This window comes from Pelodiscus sinensis, chromosome 2, assembly GCF_052426305.1.
Source record: "Pelodiscus sinensis isolate ZL-2025 chromosome 2, ASM5242630v1, whole genome shotgun sequence".
Taxonomy (NCBI): Eukaryota; Metazoa; Chordata; order Testudines; family Trionychidae; genus Pelodiscus; species Pelodiscus sinensis.
In genome coordinates, this window is record NC_143053.1 from 110082108 (window position 1) to 110105759 (window position 23652).

Genomic DNA, 23652 nt, shown 5'->3' on the forward strand with positions numbered 1-23652 from the left:
GGCATCAGGAAGCTACCATAAAGAAAGACATTTTTCTACCACTCATCAAGTTCAAATTGAGTGTGCCACAGAAGTGCAATTCTTTCTGCTTCTACTTCTACAGAACATAACTTTGGGAAGTAGCAGCAAGAGTAACCAGGTTGTATGCCTACATTGGAATGAAACAAAAAAGATGAGATATGATGTGGGTCTAAAGAGGTCGTAACCAAAACATGTAGCACGAATAGGTAGTGCCAGGGCGGCACATGGAGCATTGAAGGTTCATGCATTCAGCATGACTCAAGAGATGGGCTATTGCTTTGTGTTACAGATGAAACTATAGAAACTTTCCCCAAGTGGAGAAAGTTCTTGTACTCAAGACCCAGACTCACACAAGCATTGAGCTAAATTCATCTCTGGAGTCACTTCACTAAGTCAGAGACATTCCTTAGCCATAGGAATGAATTTGGCTCTCTGTGCCTGATGCCCTTGTACTCAGGCTACATCTAGACAGCCCCCTCTTGCACAAAAAATATGCAAATGAGATGAAGTGTGGAATATCTCCGCACCTCATTTGCATAATTAATTAGGCTCTGTTTTTGCGCAAAAACTCCCTCTTGCACAAGAGCCGTTCTTCCTGAAAAAAATGCAGAAGAACGGCTCTTGCACAAGAGGGAGTTTTTGCGCAAAAAGCCGCCGCGTATTAATTATGCAAATGAGGCATGGCAATATTCCATGCTTCACCTCATTTGCATATTTCTTGCACAAAACAGCGCAGTATAGGCATAGCCCTAGGTTCTAGCCTTTCCAGTATTCACAGGGTCTCACTCATCCAGATATAAAGAATTCCTAGTCCAGTTACATAAATCGTCACAGAAGCAAGTTTTTAAACCATGCAGAGATTGCTAGGGTGAACCACACACACTATATGATGAAAAGTATATGGGTTTAATTAGTGACACACACTCGTCTTCTCAGATGACTTAGTGTTTTTGTATAAAATCATCATTTTAGATAGCCAGCACTGAAATCAGTCAGTTCCCTAACATTTCTTATAAGGGGCACATTTGCAAGAAGCTGATGCAAAAAAGATGTTAATTGCAAATGGGAAATGACCACCCAAAGATGCACGTGGGAGCAAACATCACCGAGCATAACTTGGGTGGCAGTAGTAAACCAGGGTACCGAGGAGAGCAGCTGTTACCAAGGAAAACAGCTGAAATGAAAATAGAAGAAAGGAGGCTTGCAGATAACAGCCCTTACGAGTCAAATGGCTCTTAAATAATCTTTGTGTATAGATACATTATTTTAGACATCTGCTTAAACTTAATGTAAAGAATTGTTTGCAAATTTCTAAGCACCTGCTCCATTAGAAAAGATGAACTTTTGTGAACATATAAAGCGCTGTTTTTCCTCTTCCTGGAGACTTGCACATAACACACACTTCAAGGTACAAAGCACAAATAAATGGGGTTTGTGTAGTTAATTAAGTGGAAATTGGATAGGATTGGAAGTCACCCCAATTTACTGGCAGGCCGCCCAGCGGTAATATACCCCTTCCCTAGCTCCTCCTCCGGTTCATACAGTGACTGCTGTCCCACTGTGATCCCTATGCAGCCCTTCCTAAGTACTAGAGCAACATACGGATCCAGTGGACCCGCTAACCCAGCCCACTCCAAAGCTGCCTTCCATCCAAGCAAATCTGGAAACAAAACAAAGCCTATAGTTAAGATAAAATATCCCACCAACTATGCAGAATATAACTTCCCATTTAACTAACAAACACCCAAATCAAAGATTTCTGAAAGGCATTCTGAACAGGAATCTAGTTTCCTCCGTATCACAGAAGGCCGCATGTTACCTTGCACTGATTACAGGCAGTCCCCGACTTACGCCGGATCCGCACTTACAAACGGGGCTTTCTCGCCCCGGAGGTCGAGGTGGCGGATTGCTGCCTGCGAGCTCCGGGGCGAGAAAGCCCCGTTCGTAAGCTGCTCCCGGTGCCCCTGGTCTGCTGGAGACCGTCTCCAGCAGACCAGGGGCACCGGGACTGAAGCCGCAGCAGCGGCGGGTTCCCGCGCTTCTGAGGCTTTGCCAGAGCAAAGCCTCAGAAGCACGGGAACCCGCCGCTACTGCGGCTTCGCTCCTGGTGCCTGTGGTCTGCTGCGGACCGTCCCCAGCAGACCACAGGCACCGGGACTGAAGCCGCAGCCGCGGCGGGTCCCTCGCCTCTGAGACTTTGCCAGAGCAAAGCCTCAGAGGCCTGGCACCCCGCTGCCGCTGCGGCTTTGCTTCCCGTGTCCCTGGTCTGCTGGGGGGGGGGTGCAGCTAGTGTGCCCCCCCCCCCCCCAGTAGACCAGGCTTTTGTTGTGGACCCTGGGGCAGAGCAGCTGGGGCGCTGCCGATTGGTCCTGCAGCGCCGCTCTGGGCACTACTGGATCAACCCAGCAGCACCCCAGCTGCTCTGCCCCAAGTCCTGATTCAGCCGCTGCTGGTCAGTTTCAGCAGTGGCTGAATCAGGACGCCTGGGGCAGAACAGCTGGGGTGCTGCTGGGTTGGTCCAGTAGCGCCAAGGAGCGAGGAGCGGTGCTACTGGAGCAACCCAGCAGCACCCCAGCTGCTCTGCCCCAGGCGTCCCCAAGTCAGCCGCTGCTGAAACTGACCAGCGCTGACTACAGGAAGCCCGAGGCAGAGTTGCTCTGCCCCAGGCTTCCTGGAATCAGCCGCTGATCAGTTTCAGCAGCAGCTGACTTGGGGTTTTTAAGTTGAATCTGTATGTAAGTCAGAACTGGCGGTCAGTTTCAGCAGCGGCTGAATCTGGACGCCAGTTCCGACTTACATACAGATTCAACTTAAGAACAAACCTACAGTCCGTATCTTGTACGTAACCCGGGGACTGCCTGTAGTTGCCTGAGATGGTATGGTGCAATAGACAATGCAGAGTACAGAGGCTGTACCAGAGGAAAACTTCAAAACAGGTTGTAGAATAAGGAAAAAACAAACTTGGCATCCCGTGTCAAGATTCTGCTTTGATATGCTCAAGATGTCAGTCACGTATCCAGAGTGTTTATGGTGAATAGTTGCAGGTAACTGTTTACTTTCTCTTGTATGTATTTAATCTTATCTCAAACAGAAGTTTGTTTTTTACAAAGTTCTTGAATTCAAATGTCACTGCCTCTGGCTTCAGTCAGTTTCTCTACGCAGAAATGGGCTTGTAGTTGCCGCAACTGAACATCCTGACCAATTCCAAACAAAGACAATTTGTACCATTCAGTTCCTCAATAAAAATCTAAGCCCTTTAAGTGTCCTTTTATTTGAAGAGGAACATTATCACAAACATTTGAGTTTTGACATTAATTCCTTGGAATTATCAGCACTTGGCCATAGCTGCAGTTTGTTAACAAATACATGTTTGGCTTCCCTGCACAAAATACAAGTACCATTTTGGATTCCTACTTCAGCTAAAGTGTTACGTACGAAAGATTCAAGGTAAAAAAAAGAGTGAAAGGGAAAAAAAGACAAACTAGTCATGGACTGAAGCATATTTCCACTTCTGGAGAAGTGTACTGTTGAGTGGGGAGCTGCAGTTGAATGCTGAGGAGCGATACGTCCAGCCTTGATGAATTCTGAGTTCTGTGAACAGGAGACTAATCAAAGGTGGGCGGTTGAAAATTTCTTTCTTAAGAAATGACCTGATAGGAGCATGTTGTGCTTTATAGCTAGGGTAATGGTCACAAAGAAGAATTTTTGACAGCAATGGGAAGAGTTGCCGCTCTGGAAGGCAGTGTTCCTGCTACTATTTCCCACCCCTGAGCAGAATGAATGTTATGCACATCAGTATGGGGCTGAAGGGTAGGGAGGTGGTGTTCTGGAGTGGCCAAGGGAATAGGGCATTTGCAGAGTGGGGGGACTCAAGTCCCTTCTCCACCCACCCTAGGAATGGTGGCCCAACACCTTCATTTTGATGCACATAACCAAATTTCACGGGGTGCATGTGGAGGGGGCTCAGGCCTGGGGCAGCAGGTTGGGGTGCAGGAGTGTGAGATTGCTGGGACTAAGGTTGCCAACTCTGTTGAACTGGATGCCATTGCTGGAAATGGTGCCAGTTCCTTCTAATCTGGGAGAGTTGACAGCTCTAGCTGGGACAGGGGGTTGGGATGCAAGGGCTCTGAGGACAGGGTGGTGGCAGGAGAGTGAGGAGGGTTGGGGAGCTCTGGGGCCTCACCACTGCAGTTGAGGGGGGCAGGTGTTTATCCTGGCTGTGGCACAGTTAGGCCAGAGTTGGGCCTCTCTGCCCTGCCTGTAGCAGGGTTGGATCAGCCCTCCCCCAGCTGCCACATGGGGCTAAATTAATAGCCATGCAGCCATACAGCTTATAGGGGACTTAGTTGGGAGGTGATGGTCGCTTGCAAATTGCCACCAGCTGATTTTTTTCCACCCTGTAGAGCAGTGGTGGCTCTCGAGCTAAATATGGCTGCTCAGTATGGAACCAAATATGGCTCTTTTGTCATTCTCCAAATACATGCAACTTTTTAAATTCAAATTAAATATTCTAAATTTTAAAAGCGCATAATTACTCATGTAGCTTGAATGCGCACATGAACCTGAATTTGACCAGTTAGGATGTAAACATCAAAGAAATGTGCGAAAAAAATGCAGCAGCAGAAGTCCCATTAAATAAAGTCCTTGAGTACAATGTTTCATTAATGCTATTATTAATCATGTCAATTATCAATAATAGCAAGTTGTATATTTTCAATCATGCAAATAGGCATTCTTAAAGTGGCGCTTTGTTGACAACTTGTTCTGAATGTTGATGGTTTGAAGAGGCTGCCGACTCCTGCTGTAGAGCATCAGTAGACCTCCAACGTATGTATGGCTCGGCTAGGATGAAAAGGGTGTTTATTTAAAAGGTTTCATTACACCCATTTTATCCTACCCTCTAAGTTGCTACAGTTTCCGTACTGAGGCCTACAGTAAGGAAGAGGGTGAAAAATAATTCCTTTGTTTTACACTGGTTAACTTTGAGGGCTTATCTTTACTGACGTGTTAACTCTACGTGTAACTTGTGTCACTTTAATCTAATCCTGCCCCTACACATCTTTAGTTTGAATTAACTTCTTTAAAACCTGAGCAAGTTAGCTCTTTATCTGCATAAACTCAAACTCAGGTTAGGCCAGTTCAAACACACACCTCACACATGCACTTACACCAGTAAAACAGCACTTTTACTAGTATCCTCTTTCTTTCGTGGAAGGGAGGTGGGGAACATAGCAACGGCCAATAATAGTTATACCATCAAAAGTGCACTTTTGCTGGCAAATACTCTGCCCACAGTAGGAATGCTGGGCCAGTGTGGTTTGCTGATAAAGCTTTTCTATCCAAGTCCTCCAAACATAGACTGGCTTTAATAAAATAGGGAGAAGTCAGCTGCTTGCTGTTAATCCAATCACTGTGGCTACATCTATACTGCACCTCTCTTCCGCAAAAGCTTATTAAAATGAAGCATGGATTATCATATTGCCACGCTTCATTTGCATAATTAATTAGGGTCCATTTTTGCGCAAGAGCCGTTCTTCCTAATTTTTCAGGAAGAATGGCTCTTGGGCAAAAACAACCCCTAATTAATTATGCAAATGAAACCTGGCAATATGCTAATCTGCGCTTCATTTGCATAAGCTTTTGTGGAAGAGAGGTGCAGTATAGATGTAGCCTTTGGCTGTGTCTAGACTGGCCAGTTTTTCCAGAAAATCAGCCACTTTTCCAGAAAAACTTGCCAGCTGTCTACACTGGCCGTTTGAATTTCCGCAAAAGCACTGACTTCCTACTGTAAGAAATCAGTGCTTCTTGCGGAAATACTATTCTGCTTCCATTCGGACAAAAGTCCCTTTTGCGCAAAGCTTTTGCGCAAAAGGGCCAGTGTAGACAACTCAGATTTGTTTTCTGCAAAGAAAGGCCCCGATTGCGAAAATAGCGATCGGGGCTTTTTTGCAGAAGAGCGCGTCTAGATTGGCACGGACGCTTTTCCGCAAAAAGTGCTTTTTTTGTGCCACTCTAGACTCTCTGTTCTGAAAATGCTTTTAACAGAAAACTTTTCCGTTAAAAGTATTCCAGAAAATCATGCCAATCTAGATGCAGCCTTTGTGTGTCAGTATAGGGCAGCCACGGTTACATGAATTTAGCTAACGTGAGGCAATAGCACAAATGTTCAGTGTAAACTAGCTTCACTGAAGGCAGCTGAACCCTTGAAATTGGTAATTTCTGCTTTCAGGGAGGATTAAATTCAGAGCAGTGGAGCTAGGTGAGACCACAGACTTAAACTACCACCTAATTTAGCAGTAAGAGAGGCTTAAGCAGCTAAGTATAACTCTAATGTTCCAAGTTTTCAGAGATGGCATTTCATTGCAAAACTTTGTAGTTTTAATACTTTGATTAAATTGCTGAGGCTATAATGATGTTTCTTAGCCACCAAAATACTTTACTTTTAAAACTTACTAAAGCACAAGCTGGTACTAATTTTAACTATAGGCTAGAAGATTATGTAACATTTTCAAAAGTTTCTGTAACATTCAATGCTTTGAAAAATGAGTTTTCCTTAGGTAGTGCTTCAAACTTCTGATACAGACAAATCTAAAGCAATCGCAAACTGTAGCTTCCTACCATGTGCCATATCACTTAGATGAACACAGTAATTTCAGCAAATGTATGGTTTTGAAAGTCCAGTTGGATATACCCCTCAATGGATGTGTGGCATACACTTCTGCATATCATAGAACTCCTTAAACCATCTCGAGGGACAAGTAATCTGAGGTAGTTTGTTTTTACAGGGAAAAGGATGTTCTTGTTAAAGTACAGTAAACTTCCGATAATCCGGCACCTTTAGGACCCAGGGATGCTACCCCAGACCCTTCATAGCCCCCTCTTCCGATAGTCCGGCTCTGCCCCAGGCGTCTCCGATTCAGCCGCTGCTGGTCAGTTTCAGCAGCAGCTGAATGTGGGACGCCTGGGGCAGAGCAGCTGGGGTGCTGCCGGGTTGGTCCCGCAGCCCCGAGGGGCAGCACTACCGAACCAACCCGGCAGCACCCCAGCTGCTCTGCCCCCGGCTTACCCGATTCAGCTGCTGGTCAGTTTCAGCAGCAGCTGAATTGGGGAAGCCGGGCGCAGAGCAGTTCCAATTGTCCAGCAGCCAGAGCACTTCCGGGTTCCTGATGGTGCCGGTCCATCAGGAGTGCTGGAGCATTGGATGCCAGACCAATGGAGTTTTACTGTACACACATTTCCAGAAATGCCTCCTCACTTACTTAACACAACTACTGGTTCATCCTATCTGTATGTTCCTGGGCCACAAGCAATTAGCCCTCTATGGGGTGAGCCATATTGGCAAGTGTCAGACCGTTCCCCGGTGAGCTCTGAGATCAGCTTGTCTTGCACCAGCTTATTGCTGCCTCAAATGTGGCTACATGGGAAGCCACCAGAAGAGACGACCTGCTAATAGGGATTTGACTTGTTTGAGTTTTTTCCCTAAACTTAGTCTGTGTTCAGAGGCTTTAATATCTTCCCTAGAGTCTCATTGACACCATCCCCTCCTGTGTGCAGTCACTTAGGAGCCTCATGACAAGTGCAATTGTCGACATGGAAGAATACCAGGAAAACATTTAACAGAGGGAAACAATGACAAGGAACCTGCGCTTTGCAGGAAATGGAATAGGAATGGAAGTCATCCCAGTTTAGCGGTAGGTCACCCAGAGGTAACATACCCCTTACCTAGCTCCTGCTCCAGTTCACACGGTGACTGCTGCCCCAGTGTGATTCCCTATGCAGCATACGGATCCAGTGAACCCGCTAACCTAGCCCACTCCAAAGCTGCCTTCCGAACCAGCAAATCTGGAAGCAGAACAAAGCCTATTGCCCGGGCAGGTTAGGGATGCAGAGGCTTTCGTGCACATCCAGTCTGACTGGGTGCTCCCAGCCCCCTTGCCCAGAAGTATGTCAGAGCTTCTGCAGCATGAAGAGCCTGGCATGCTATGGCAGTTCTTGGGGAACCAGAGCTTTCTTACTCCTGCCTCCAGAAAAGAGGACCCATCTTTGTGGTAATTGGGTGTCACCTCTGACACCAACAGAGTAGTCCTGCAGCACCTCAGACACTAACAGATATGTATATTGTGTCATGAGCTTTTGTGAGCACAACCCACTTTGTTGTGTCCACGAAAGCTCATGATTATATATATGTGTGTGTGTGTGTGTTAGTCTCTAAAACTGCTATAAAGACTACCCATTTTTTAAAGTTACAGACTAACATGGCTACCCCTCTGAGACGTTTAGGAATCATTAGGTGATCCTGAAAGCATTATCAGGCACTCAGGTCAAAAGATATAAAAGAAACAGTGGGAATAACTGGTTAAAATGGAGAAAAGTAAATAGTGGTGTCCCCAAGGGGTCTGTACTGGGACCAGTGCTGTTCAACATGTTCAAAAATGATCTGGAAAGAAAGGTAAACAGTGCAGTGGCAAAATCTGCAGATGATACAAAATGTATCTGACGTAGTTAAACCAGAAGTTGCCTGCAATGTGTTACAAAGGGATTTCACATAACTGGGTGACTGGGCAACACAATGGCAAGTGAAATTCAATGCTGATAAATCCTTTACTTTCTACATGAGTCATAACTTGTATGCAATGATCTTTTCCCTGCGTGAAGCGATTGGGAAAGTACATTATGGAGGTGCTGTTGGTGGAATATATTGTCATCATAGTTTTGTCAAATAATTGACGTGCTTTCTATTTCTGACACAATTGCCAGCATGCTTCCTTCTTGTTATAAGGGAACTTCCTGATCCAAAGTCTGCTGAATTCAAGTGCAAGGCTCCCATTGACAGCAATGGAGTTTGGATCAGGCCTATTATAGACTGTGAGGTTATGTCTACACTACAGGGGTTTTGCGCAAAAACCCCTGGAGCGTCCACACCTTTCGTGCACTTTTGTGCAAGAAAATTTACAGTAAAACGGCAGAACAGAGGGCTTTTTGCAGTGTAGGTATACCTCTTTCTACAGGGAATAACTTCTTTTTGTGCAAGAGTGGCCACTCAACAGGGGTTTCTTGCATAAGAAACCCATATCGGAAAAAGCACAGGTACTCTGATGGCCATTCTGTGAATGGCAATCAGAACTTTCTTGTACAAGAGCATCCATGCAGTGTGGACGCTCTCTTACGCAAAAGCGTATCGCGATGCGCTTTTGAGGTGTGGACGCGCTTTTACACAGTAAGTTTTTGCGGAAGATCTCTTCTGTAAACAGCTTCTTGTACAAAAAGCCTGCAGTGTAGACATAGCCTGAGACTATTGGGAAACATGGGGGAAGAATAATCCCAAAACCAAACAAAAAGATCTGTTTTCTTAAATGGAGAAATTTACCCATCCCACCTAAGGCTCAAGGATCTGCAGTCTATGGGAGGGGAGTGGCTGTGATGGTAAAATCGACCTTACCATCTCAGATTTTGTGCAGCCCAGCCTAGCCTTCACCCTCTTGCCTTCTCCTCTAGTCAATGGGCTGGAATAATGCAGAGACTTTGCTCACATGTGGATCCCTGGCCTTTCTAGATACCTCATCCCATTGTGGCCTTCCCTACTGCATTGTGCTGGCCCCACACAGATGCCAGGCACCCCCATCCATCCATTCTCCTAATCCTAGCAATCCCCCATGCAAGACATAATTGGTGCAGAGGGCCTCATAATACTTCCATAGATCCAGGTTGGGCTGCTGCTTCTAGGTAATAACCTCTGACCAATGACGTTTTCAGGTGTAGGTCCCAAACTTTGGCTCTTCCATAATGGATCCTGTATAAAACATAGACTTTATCCTATTCTGCTGAGGTGTTGTCCAGATGAAGGATTCTTGGAATCATAATGACACTGGGTGAAGCTGAAAAAATGAATCCCCATTCCTTAGATCCTTCCTGTCTTTCCTACAAGTCAGGCAAATTGGAAATCTAAGACCAGGATCTGATTTTTGTTATTAATAAAGCCTTTCTGTTTCTTTTCACTGGCATAGATGTCTAATTTGAACAGAGCAATGTCATATAAATCAGTTGCTAGAAAGATTCTTTTATTCACACTATAACCATGTCCCTCATTAATGTATGTGTCTATAACTTGTATTACGAATGCACCTGGAGCTGTTGTGTTAGAAACAGACATTTAAAAACATAAAACAAACAAATCAGAATTCTGACATCCAGTGTTGAAATTAACAGCCTGAATCAGATTGAACAGTCTTACACCATGTTGCAAAGTATGTTCAAAATCCATATTTTATGCCCACTTTGCATGTTTTTAACTGACTGGCCAAGTTCCACCCTGTTTGAAATGCTTTTTTGGCCTATACTGAATGTGCGTCACTGTGGGTTTTATTTTATCGGAATACTTGGGGAAAGAAGAAAGCTTCTTCCTTAAACTACAAAGCTTTCTTAATATGTCAGTTCATTCATTGGTGCCAGCAGTTTTCCCTAAGCCTACTGCTGGCCTAAATCCCAACTCCCAACAGCATTAAAGGATGAAAAGAAGAGATTCCATAATAGAGGGTTTTCTGAAAAAAATGCATTAAAATATTTTCCATCTCTCATACACATAGGGCCCGACTGCATCAACAGCATCTGTGTTGTCCACTCTAACAAGTGGGCAGTGCCTTCCACCACCACCACCACCTCCACCGCTGCCGCCTGGACCTCCTCCTGTCTTTGATGCAGAAAATGGAAAGGATGGAACAAGCACATCTCGCTCAGCCTTGTTTGCCCAGCTTAACCAGGGAGAGGCAATTACCAAAGGTTAGCAGAAAATAGTTCAACTTGTCAGTCTTCAGCCAATTGATACTAGCTACTGCTACAAGTACTTAGCCAGATTCTCCCTTCATTCACATCTATACATGCCAAGGCCAGTATTTTTTTAAGCTTAGAATACTAAAGTTAGGCATCTAAATTCATATTGATGCACCCAAATAAGTATCCCAATTTTCACAGCCCTGCATAAGTGTGTTGCACATTTTAGTATGATTGTAACAACCTTAGTCATGGTATTTCCTTCCCTTTTTAAATATGAACTTTCCTAGAGCCTAGTGCTGAGAGCGCTCTTCTGCATATTAGCACTGCTTTGTTTATTTTTGTTTGGATTTTTAGGGCTCCGACATGTCTCAGATGACCAGAAGACCCATAAGAATCCAAACCTACGTGCCCAGGGTCCGCCAGTTCGTTCTCCTACAAAAAGCCATACTCCAAGCCCCACTTCTCCCAAAACTTCTCCTCAGCAGAGCCATTCTCCTTTGTTGGAACTAGAGGGAAAGAAATGGAGAGTGGTAAGTTCAGCTCACGCACACGCACGCACGCACGCGCGCGCCTGGAATATCGTCAGAGGGATTGTAGCTGCCTGTGACACAATCTCTGCAGTGTTCCTTTGGGGGCATAGTGGCTCTGTACTGTCCCATCTAACCACAGCTTAGCCTAAATGTGGGTTTTATAGCTTGTTCGTTTGTTGGTGAGAAAAGTGTAATCACTTACCTGAACTGGAAAATGCTGTTATAAGATGTAGAACCAGTACTTTAGTTCTTCACTCAGTCAAAACGTCCCTCCGAAGGAAACCCACAGAGAATGCCTATTGAGTAAAATCCCATTGTGCAAGCCATTCTCATGCATGAGAGAGAGAGAGAGTTGTTGTGACACAGTGGGAATTCCCATTTATTAGCCAGTGGGAGCACCTCTTTCTGGGAACTCCTATCATAATAGCATAGTATTTCCAGCTAGAGAGAATGATTGTTCTCCATCTTCTTACCCAGTCCATAGAAGAAATGGCTTGATTAGTTTAAAGGGTTTGTTAGGTTTTTTTTGAGGGGAAGGGAATAGTTTTTTGCACATATAGGCAAAGACTTATTGAACAGAAGTTATGTTGTTTGTAAGTGGGGGGGGGAGACATGATTTAGTCATTTGGAAGCTTGTGCACAAGGACAATCATTGTTTACATGGATTGTGCTATGCGAGTGTTAAAATAATTCAGGTATTCTTATTGAGATAGAAGAGTCGGGTAAAGGCAAACTATGGGAGACCCCTTTTGTATATGCTAAGTAGACCAGCATTTTGCTATAAATTCTGTTTTCCCATGCTGGGACAGGTCGTGTCTAACTTACATACCCTCCAGTCTCCCACTGAAGTCAGTTGGAAGTATCATGGACAAAACAGGCCATTACTGAACTCTTACAAACAGGTCTATCCTTGTTGGATACTGCCTTGCTCACACCTAACCCCAATGGATGATATTAGGGTACCAACCACTTGTTCTATTCCTGAAAGCGCCTACTTGTCCTAAAATTGGGTGTAACCAAGCAGCAGCTTCACTGGAATAGTTTTAAATAGTTGAGTGTATAAGAATCTAGTTGTGACAGGGTGCTGGTCACAGAAGTCGCCTTGGGATTGTTCCCTACCGTGCTGATCATGCCACTGATGCCTGCTTTCTTTCTCTCTGAGGACCACCCTATGTCTACACTAGAAAATTTTTGTGCAAAAAACGGCAGATCGTCCACACCTCAAATGTGCTTTTGCGCAAGAAAATCGACAGAAGAGAAGGCTTTTTACAGTAGAGTTATTCCTCTCCCCACGAGGAATAACTCTTTTTTTGCGCAAGCATTCTTGTGCAAAAAGGCACGTGTGGACACTCCGCTGGGGTTTTTATGCAAAAACTGGCCTCCAGAGAAAAACACAGGTGGCCACTTGGACGTGCCGTAGCAGGCCATCACAACTTGCAAAGGGAATTAAAACCAATAGTAAAAGGTTTTATAGCCATATATATAGGAAAAAAACAAAAAAAGAAGAAGTAGGACCACTAATTACTAAGGATGGAGTGGAGGTTAAGGATAATATAGGAATGGCCCAATATTTGAACAAATACTTTGCTTCAGTCTTTAATGAGGCTAATGAAGAGCTTAGGGATAATGGTAAGTTAACAAATGGGACTGAGGATAAGGAGGTAGATATTACCATATCCGAGGTGAAAGCCAAACTTGAACAGCTTAATGGGAGTAAATCGGGGGGCCCAGATGGTCTTCATCCAAGAATATTAAAGGAACTGGCACATGAACTTGCAAGTCCATTAGCAAAATTTTTTAATAAATCTCTAAACTCAGGGGTTGTACCATTTGACTGGAGAATTGCTAATATAGTTCCTATTTTTAAGAAAGGGAAAAAAGCGACCCGGGTAACTATAGGTCTGTTAGTTTGACATCTGTAGTATGTAAGATCCTGGAAAAAAGTTTGAAGGAGAAAGTAGTTAGAGATATTGAGGCTAATGGCAATTGGGACAAATTACAACATGGTTTTACAAAAGGTAGATCGTGCCAAACCAACCTGATCTCCTTTTTTGAGAAAGTAACAGATTTTTTAGATAAAGGAAATGCAGTGGATCTAATCTACCTCGACTTTAGTAAGGCATTTGATACAGTACCACATGGGGAATTATTGGTTAAATTGGAAAAGATAGGGATTAATATGAAAGTTGAGAGGTGGATAAGCAACTGGTTAAAGGGGAGACTACAGCGGGTCATACTGAAAGGTGAACTGTCAGGTTGGAGGAAGGTTACTAGCGGAGTTCCTCAGGGATCAGTTTTGGGGCCAATTTTATTTAATCTTTTTATTGCTGATCTTGGCACCAAAAGTGGAAGTGTCCTAATAAAATTTGCAGATGACACAAAGTTGGGAGCTATTGCCAATTCAGAAAAGGATTGGGATATCATACAGGAAGATCTGGATGATCTTGTAAATTGGAGTGATAGCAATAGGATGAAATTTAATAGTGAGAAGTGTAAGGTTATGCATTTAGGGATTAATAACAAGAATTTTAGTTATAAGCTGGGGACACATCAGTTGGAAGTAACAGAGGAGGAGAAGGACCTCGGAGTACTGGTTGATTATAGAATGACTATGAGCTGCCATTGTGACATGGCCGTGAAAAAGGCTAATACGATCTTGGGATGTATTAGGCGAGGTATTTCCAGTAGGGATAAGGAGGTGTTAGTGCCATTATACAAGGCATTGGTGAGACCCCATTTGGAATACTGTGTGCAGTTCTGGTCTCCCATGTTTAAGAAGGATGAATTCAAACTGGAACAGGTACAAAGAAGGGCCACTAGGATGATCCGAGGAATGGAAAACCTGTCTCATGAAAGGAGACTCAAGGAGCTTGGCTTGTTTACTTTAACCAAAAGAAGGCTGAGGGGGGACATGATTGCACTTTTTAAATATATTAGAGGGATAAATACCAGGGAGGGAGAGGAATTATTTAAGTTTAATACCAATGTGGAGACAAGAATAAATGGATATAAGCTGGCTAGTAGGAAGTTTAGACTTGAGATTAGATGAAGGTTTCTAACCATTAGAGGAGTGAGGTTCTGGAACGGCCCTCCAAGGGAAGTAGTGGGGGCAAAAGATCGATCAGGTTTCAAGATTAAACTAGATGGGTTTATGAAGGGGGATGGTTTGATGAGATAACATGATCTTGGTAACTAATTGACCATTCATTATCAGTGGGAAATAGGTCAATGGAGGGATGACAGGAGTTACTATAGAGAACTTTTCCTGGGTGTCTGGCTGGTGAGTCTTGCCCACATGCTCAGGGTTTAGCTGATCGCCATATTTGGGGTCGGAAGGAATTTTCCTCCAGGGTAGATTGGCAGAGGCCCTGGAGGTTTTTCGCCTTCCTCTGTAGCATGGGGTACAGATCACAGCTAGAGAATTCTCTGCATCTTGGGGTCTTCAAAGTATTTGAAGACTTCAATATCTGAGATATAGGTGAGAGGATTATTCTAGGAGGGGTGGGTGAGATTTTGTGGCCTGCACTGTGCAGGGGGTCAGACTAGATGATCATAACGGTCCCTTCTGACCTTAAAGTCTATGAGTCTGAGTCTCTTGTTCCTGTCTGTGCAGCTCTCTGTCAGCACAGATGGCTGAGTAAGCAAGTGCCCGAGACCAGCCTGGTCCTGACAGGGAGCAGCCACAGGGTCCTAGAACCCCCCCAGGAAAGCAAGCACCGTGCCCCAGCATGGTCAGGCACAGAAATCGCAACCCTCCTCGAATTGTGGGGGGAGGAGGAGTCACTGCTCAAGGAGCCCCAGGCCAAACGGTGAAATGCTGAGATCTTCACCCGCATGACCACATCCCTGATGGCACAAGGTCACCCTGCCCGTACCATGAAACAGGTCTGGGCCAAGGTGAAGGAGCTCCGTCAGGGATATTTCAGGACGACAGAGCAAAGGGGGCGCTCGGGGAGGAGCGCACACATGCCCCTACCACAAAGAGCTCCACCACATCCTTGGAGGGAGGGGGTGAACCCTCTTCCCCCTCCATCATGGTGGACTCTGGGCTAGAGCAGCCATTCGTCCAGCACCTGGAGCCTGTCCCCAAGCCAGAGGAAACGGAGGGCCAGGTCCAGCCACCGACGGAGCAGGAGGAGGATGACGACCAGGACAGCAGGACCATCACCCTGTCCCTGGAGCCAGTCCCTGGCAGCCTGGATGGCTCCCAGGCCTCCAAGGAGGCTTTGGGAGGGATTCTCAGGTATGTTGACACGCGCACACACACACAGTGGGGAAGGTGGCCGCACGGGGCGGGGGGCACAGTGTCCCATGGGCTGCTAGGCCAGCACATGCTGCTGTAGTCTGGGCCCAGATACCCACCTGCAGCAGGAGGGTGCAGCTCGTGGCCACAGCAGCCAGTCCCTCAACATGATGGGGAGCCTGCTGCCAGTCTCATGCCTGGCCACATGAGTCCTATCCCCAGGGGGAGGGGGATGCAGCCAGCTGTAAGCAGGCTAGCCGCAAGGCACAGGCACCACCCCACGTGCACACACACTGGAGTGCTGCACACGGGCATGCCTGCGTTTGCGCGGCAGCAGCCGCTCCAGGGATAGCCCAGCAAGCCGCAGCTGTGTGTGTAGACCCCAGGGAGGGGAAGGCTGCTCACGGCTCCTCTGCCACCCATGAGGGGATCCACTGTGGCCATTCACTTCCCTTGCCTGCCAGGACATGGTGGTGTGGGGGGCGGGAAACCACCACAGTCCTCTGGCAACCTCAGGGCCCCTGTGACACATCGCGTGCTGTGTAGGCCACACATGGCCTTGCACCCGGGACATCCCCCTCACACAGGAGGGCACAGTCACAGGGAATGTGTGTTCACGGTGGACTGACCACCCCTCTCTCTTGTGTCTTCTCCACAGCCGGGATGGAGGGCCCAGCCACACCACCACCGCAGCCACCAGCTAGAGTCCAGAGGAGCCGCAGATGAGCCAGGGCTGGGAGAGGAGCTGATGTCCCAGCATGTTGGAGTGATGTGCGACATCCACACCACCCTGTCACGCCAGCTGAACGCCAACCTTGAGTGGTGGCAGCAGGCATGGAGTGATCTAATGGTGCGCTGCGACACCACATGCGGCATCCTGTCCTGCACGGGGGAACAGTTGCCTGCTGCTGCTGCTCCTGCCTTCCACTCTCCTGCTCCCCCTCCTATACCCATGGCCTACCTGCCTGCCCACCCTGCCATGTCTCTCCTCCCTTCCCATGCCATGCCTCGCCTCTGCTCCCTCCCTTCCCCATGGCCATGTCTCCTCCCCCAGTCATGCCTATGGCCCCTCCTCCTGCCCACCCTGGCCCCACTTCAGCCGCCCCTCCTGCCCACACCATTGGGGCCCCCAGAGCCGCCCATCCCCGATGATGTCCCCTCACGCAAGGTGGCAGAGCAAGCAGCCCCACCACTCCTTCCAGTCCTCATCCCCCCTCCCAGTTCAGACAGCCCCCCCACCCCTGCCCACCCTCATTTCTGTTAAATAAATAAAACAGTCATTTTGTTTCAAAACCAAGCAGGTGTGTTCATTGGGAGGTCGGGATAGGGGCAAGGGGAGGTCGGGAGAGGGGGAAGGGTGGAGGCCCCGGGGAGATTTACAGTGGTTCCTGCAAGAACCATTCCCTCAGGGCCTCCCAGATACGCACACTGGCCTGATGGGCCTGGTGGGTCGCAGCTGCCTGGGGCTGTCCGAAGCCCCAGCCCTCATGGGCAGCCCCTGCCACCCACCCTGGGAGGAAGGCCTCTCTCTTGCGCTCCATCAAGTTGTGGAGCACACAGCAGGCCGCCACTACCTCTGGGATATTCTGCTCCCCAACATCCAGGTGAGTGAAGAGGCAGTGGAACCATCCTTTCAGATACCTGCAGGCGGGCATTGAAAATGGCCTTGGTGCAAGCCAGCTGGCCGGTGGAGGGGCATTAGTGGATATGCCGCATCCCCTCCCCCCCCCCACTCCCCCCCACTATGCACACTAGGATCATCTGGTCACCCATCAGAAACTCCTGGTGGGGGAAAAAGGTGCCTGCCTCCAGCTGGGCACACAGGTTGGAGTTGCAAAAAACTCAGGCATGGTGAGTCCTGCCCGACCACCCCCACATAAATGTTTGTGAAGTGGCCCCGGTGGTCCACCAGGGCCTGCAGGACAACCGAGAAGTAGCCCTTTTGGATGACAAAGTGGGCTGCTCGATGATCCGGGGCCCAGGTGGGGATGTGTGTACCGTCGATTGCTTCCACACAGTTGGGGAACCCCAGGACAGCAAAGTCGCCCATGGTGGCGTCCAGGTCTCAGAGTCAGATGACGCTGCGCAGCCGCAGGGGATTGATGACCCGGCCAACCTGCAGCAGGAGAGAAACACATAAAACAGAGAATGACAGAGGGGGTGTGTACTCCCAGTGGGACGTGGCCACCCACCCTTCCAGCCCTCCCACTCCACAGGTGCCCCCCAGTGAGCCTGTGCCCACCTCCCCCCCTGACCAGACTAGTGTGAGGCAAGAAGGCACCAGGGCCAGGCCTTTCTCCTCCAGCCCCACTCCACCACGTACAGTGCCCAGCCCCCCATGGCCTGAGGGTCCCCCTTATACAACAGTTCCTTCCTCCCCCCCCATGCAAGGGCTGCATCCCATGATCTCCTTACCTGCATGAGGACGGCCCTGACGGGGGACCGCCCCACCCCAAACAGGTGTGCCACTGAGCAGTAGCTGTCTATGGTGGCCAGCTTCCACAGGGCAATGGCGACCCGCTTCTGGAGGGGGATGATGGGCCACAGGTGGGTGTCATATCATTGGATGGCAAGTGTGAGTCAGGCAGAGAGCTCCTGGAAGGTGGCCTTCTGCATGCAGACGTTCTGCACCCATTGCTGGTTGTTCCACTGCTCCATGACCAGTGGGTCGCACCAGTCCAAGCTGGTCTCCAGCCGCCAGAATCTTCTAGGTATGGTGGGCTGGGGCAGCCAGAATGGAGCACTCGCAACCACACAGAGGCTGATGAGGAATAGCTTGGGGTCCACCTCCCTCTAGAAGAGGACCCCTGCTTAAAGGAGGCACTGCAGGGCCCTGGGGTCTGTCACATGCCCAGGGGCAGTTCTGGCTCCATAGCACAGGGCAGAGTAGGCAAAAGCTGTATTGTCCCCAAAAAAAGCAAAGGGCAAACAGCAGACACTGCTGAAGCTTTACTTTGCCAAAGAGGCTAGCAAGCAGGCAGCAGAGACAGAGAAGCGGCTGTCTGGGATAGGGGTGGGTGGTCCCTTTAAGAGCACGTCTCTGGAGGGCTCAGGCAACAGCACTCAAAAGTAACTAGTGACCTCTAGCCTGGCTAGAACTGGCTCTGGGTGTCTTGTACATGTAGGAGAGTGACCAATAGTGTAGACACGCGCTTACGCAAAAACGCGTCCGCACCTCAAAGTGCATCCCTTTTGCACAAGACATTTTTGCGCAAAAGTTTCATTCCACAAAAACCCTGCATTGTAGATGAAGCCATAGGGCATGTCTACACTGCACAGCTATTTTGGGGTACTACAGGTGGCCTGCAGTAGCTAGCCGGCATTTTAACAAGCCACCTGTTATTTCAAAACATATTCTTCAAAATAACAGGCCCGTTATTTCGGTATCACTGCAACCCTCGTTCCATGAAGGTTGAGGGATGTCTCGCAACAGTGCGTTATTTTGAAATTATGTGCATTGTAAAGGCACCAAATTTCAAACTAAGCTATTTAGGGTGCTATATAGGATTTAGGAAACAAAAGTGTTTTTATTAAAGTCCAAAAAAGAGTAGGCTTGAAATGGTTGCACATGAAACCATACACATCAGAGTAAATTACTCAATTAAAATGAATAGAAAATGCAGCACTAGTTCTGATTCACTAAGAAATTTGTTATATGCAAATTTTTACCTAAAACAGCTGGTCTTATTTCAAGTATGAGGTTCAAGTCACAGATGAGATTTTATTTGACTTGGGTCTCCAGCCTTTAGGAGTTCTTCAAGTATCCTGTTAGGGTGTCAGCCAGCTGATGACACAGCTCTGATAGCTTCCCAGTGCTTAAACAGACACTCCTCCAGGGCAGGAATCTTTACTTTGGCATCCCCCTCTTCCCATGGAAAAACACCAGCTTCAAAATGGATTTCAGTACCAGGTGACATGGTCACATGTCTATGTAGGACCAATGGCGATTTGGACTTAAAAGGGCAAAAAAGACTGTTGACAAGTTGAGTTGACCAACAAGAGACTTCCAGGGCATCAGTAATGGCTCTCATTAGCACATTTAAATCTATAAACAGATTCACTTTTCATATTTCTAACTTCACATTCAAGAATGATACATGCAGAAAAACAGGAGCTGCAGATCCAACAGACGGTCACATTAAAATTGAGAGATTACATGAGGTGTTTTGCTGAAAGCGTCTTTGAGTTATGCATATTCATAGTCACAAGCCAATCTCCATAAAATGCGTCACACTAGTACAAGAATGAACATTTTTGTGTCTTGGCCAGTGTTAAGCGCTTCATAATACAGACACTTCAGCTCTAATTCGTGCATATGCAGCACTGAATACATGCCCTCATAAATCCAAATCAGACTAATCACAGGCTGAGATGAGTGAGACTTTTGCCCCCTTCTCTTGCTATGTGAAACTGCAATGACTGGGATAAATTCTGCTTAAAATGCACTTTGTTGCTGCTTTACTAACGATCGCAAAACTAGTATTTTTTTTTTTTTAAACAGGAATATCAAGAGGATAAGAGCAACCTTGTTATTACCAATACTGAACTCAAGCAAGTGGCTTACATTTTTAAATGCAACAAATCTACACTACAAATAAAAGGAAAACTAAATTCCATTACAGTTGGTGAGTGGACAGTCTCATGATCTTTGGGGCAGTAAATACTGGGATGATTGGCACAGGCAGGTAACTTTGCGGACATGAATAGTTCAGTGTAAAGTTACTCACATATGTAAATCATTGCAGAATTGAAGCATTTTAGTTTTTAACATGGTCCAATTTTTGTTAAAAGACATCTTTTTATTTTGTCTTCATACATTTGGTGTTTGTTTTGTTTTGTTTGGTTGTAGATAACTGCAGAAAGTTTGGACTTGTGTTTGACAACGTCGTGGGAATCGTGGAAGTGATCAATTCCAGGGATATTCAGATTCAGGTACATGTCCAATTAGAAAAGAAAAAAGGCCCAATAACTTTCAAGTGGGATTTGGCTAGTAGAGATAATTGGTGTTTTGCTGGAGTATAAAGAAAAACCCCAAACCTAAATGTCCAAAAATTACTTTTTAGATGCACTAAATTCTTCTAACTTATTGAGGAGGGGAAAAGGCTGTGTGAGACTATTGTTTTGGCCTTTGAACTTCAAATCATCACGGATCAGGGCTCCCTTTTGACCACACCTTTCCTTCACCTTCTGGGGCTGTAGATGAGGTCAACGGGGTATGTTCTGATAGTCTGGAAATTGTTACTTCTGGACAGTGGTGGTCAGGTTCTCACTGAACAGTCCCCAGCTTTCAGTACCACAGTTTGGCAAAGCTTCATGTCATCATAGCACTCGCTTGCCTAATTGGTGCTAACAGCAAGATTCTCCATTTGCCCGTTAGGTGCCATTTGAAAATCTACCCCAACTGCCAGTGCCTTTAATTGAGAGCTGGGTGCTGGGCCCTTCAAAGTCTACCTTGTCAGCTACAGAATGGAATTGAAATGGCGTCCCCGGCTTTTCATTAAAATCTCAATAAAAATCAAACCCACTGAAAACTCCCATCAGTTCATGCCCTGTTACCAGTCTTCGGACTCGCATTCCCCACTGAAACCTGTGCGGTCTTCTAATTAAAGGTGGACGTGGAACGACATTAATGATGATGAATACTGCCCATACTTCAGAAGTGTGGGTCACCGCCACCACAGGGAGAGGAACAGCAAAATAGTCATTTAAATATTAAGCGAGTGAGCGCCCTCACTACTAGCTTTGTGTCTGCATCTGAACAGTATCAAATCATTACCTTTTGTGGGAAAGAGGCAGCTGGGGAGAGAAAAGGGGACATTTATTGAGGAAACGGTGGTAATCTTTTTCCCCAATAAAGAGGAGATTTTGATTGGTAGCGCTAGAGCTGTTCACCAAAGCTGAGGAGTCCATACATAGCCAATAGGAACGCCACATCTCAGGAACATGAAAATACACGGGAAATCTCTTTGCTAAAATCAAAGGGCCTTTGCTGATTCAGGCTTCATGAAAGTTGTATAAGATTTCACTGCCGTCTAGCACGGCTGGTCTTGCATTGAAGTGTCAGGGTGAGTAACATCTGCACAAAGCAGGCTGCCATCTTCTAAAGCTTTGATCATGCAGGGTGCTGAGCACCAGAACTCTGTCAACACACATGGCAGGTTGTGTTGTACAATTTACACATGCAAGATATGCAGGCCCACAGACAGGAATTCCAGGTGCCAGGGCAGAAATCAATGGGGCCCCTGCCTCCCTCCCTCAGCTGGGGCCATGAGCCCCACTGGCCCCCAGAGGAGCCCTTGGCCAGCCAAGTCCTGAGCCCCAGGGCAACTTCCCCTATCTTCCGTAGAGCCAATCTGCCTTCTCTGGAGAAAGCCGCAGGGGCATGTCTTCAAAGAAACTTTTCATTTGCCCCATGCAGTAACCCCACCCCAGAAGTTGCATGGGGCATATCAAAAGCATCTTTGAATCAATGCTTTGAGCAGCCTGGCCACCACCAAAATGTTTGCAAACCTGCCATCCCTGGCTGCGGAATGTTTTACACAGAAAGGAGTGGAGCATTTCTCTAGGGAAGGAGCATTTTCAGTCAGTCACTCTGTAGAAATGTATGGGAGTCTGTTTCCCCTTAAGTCCCACCAATATATAAGATTTGCACGTGTAGTGGTAGGAGTAAGAGTGTGTAGCCCATTGTATTTCCCCTTTAGTAGGGAGAGCCATAGGGGTGGAGAGAGAGAGAGAAGGAATGTGTGTAAAAGTTGTTTTACAACATTGGCCCTAGAGAGAACATTTAATACATTTAAACAGTAGCAACCTTCCCATCATCTATTAATAGAACAATGCAGGCTCAGGCCTGCCATGCAAACGCAGCTGCCGTATATCCAAGGGCTACGTGGCAGAAGCCACGCACAGCATGTGAAGAGGCTTTTGTTATTAACGGTTAATGTCACTGCCACAGAGACAGTGGTAGTGGTATTAGAAACACTTACTGTTCTTCAGGTGATGGGGAAAGTGCCAACCATCTCGATTAACAAGACGGAAGGCTGCCACGTCTACCTCAGTGAAGACTCATTAGACTGTGAGATTGTGAGTGCCAAGTCATCTGAAATGAACGTTCTCATCCCCCAAAATGGAGATTATGTAAGTGGCTAATTTTTAAAGATAGAACTTTCTCCCTGCTTCTGATATGTGCAGTGGTTACCATTTCATACTCTTAGGCAAATAGGAGCTAAAGTGCAACAATTTTTTCCTCAGTAAGGCCTGATTGAAAACATAGCCATATACCCTCTTTCATAAACTAATAGCGTCAGCTATAATCCACCCAAGAACACTGTTGGCAAGGTAATTCTGTACATTACTTTGTAAGAGAAGGAAATAAAGGCTCTTTTCAAGTAATTCAGTACCGCCAATATCAATTTAGTCTATAGCCTGTGTGAAACAGATTTACAACAATTATCTGAAAGGTCAGGAAATGCAAGTGTTAAGGTCAATATAATCAAATGCTAGCTCTCAAATAATATAGGATATTTTTAAATATAAGCTTTTTGAACATACACAGCATCTTGCAGCACTTTCTTTGCATGCCAGAGTACAGGAATGCCATTCATACACAAGCCAGAAGTTGTGAAGTAAGGACTAGGGATGTAAGCAACTAGTTGACTACCCAATAAGCTTAGGCTTATCAGGCAGTCGAGTCACTACTCGACTAGTTGCTTCCCCCCCCCCACCGCCTTGCTTCCTCTGATGCAGAGGCAGCAAGGGGAAAGGAGAAGGAGCTGCTGCTAGGGGACCTTTAAACTGGCTTCCCATCTCCAGGGCAGAGGTGGCAGAGGCACAGCTCTTGTACATTTCAAAGAAAAGTGAGTCAATAAGGATACAAGCACCCCCTTTATTGACTTATCCACCCCTGGACTATGGTAATCATCAGCTTGTTTTCTGTGTACACATTTGTCATCTGAAAAAGGAGGTTATGTCCAGGAAAGCTCATGCTAGTGTTTATCTATTTTTGAGTCTCTCTAGGGTGCCATAGGACCATTGCTGTTTAAGTTTATTTAGTTACAATCTAACATGGCTACCACTCTGAGACCTTGTTTT

At 46.6% G+C, this 23652-nt stretch overlaps 1 protein-coding gene and 1 long non-coding RNA gene across 2 annotated transcripts in view; both read left to right on the forward strand.

The window, feature by feature from the left end:
* The window catches only part of CAP2 (cyclase associated actin cytoskeleton regulatory protein 2), a 119781-nt gene that overhangs the window by 94493 nt on the left and 1636 nt on the right, over positions 1-23652 (forward strand). The window contains exons 8-12 of the mRNA XM_075921220.2: positions 10605-10797; positions 11146-11321; positions 20066-20189; positions 20414-20496; positions 22558-22698. Of these exons, the coding sequence (XP_075777335.1) occupies positions 10605-10797; positions 11146-11321; positions 20066-20189; positions 20414-20496; positions 22558-22698 (717 nt within the window). The remainder of the gene's footprint in view (positions 1-10604; positions 10798-11145; positions 11322-20065; positions 20190-20413; positions 20497-22557; positions 22699-23652) is intronic.
* LOC149525321 (uncharacterized) lies at positions 11363-16818 on the forward strand. The gene is made up of 2 exons (XR_016348856.1): positions 11363-15564; positions 16223-16818. It is a non-coding gene; the product is annotated as an uncharacterized LOC149525321 (long non-coding RNA).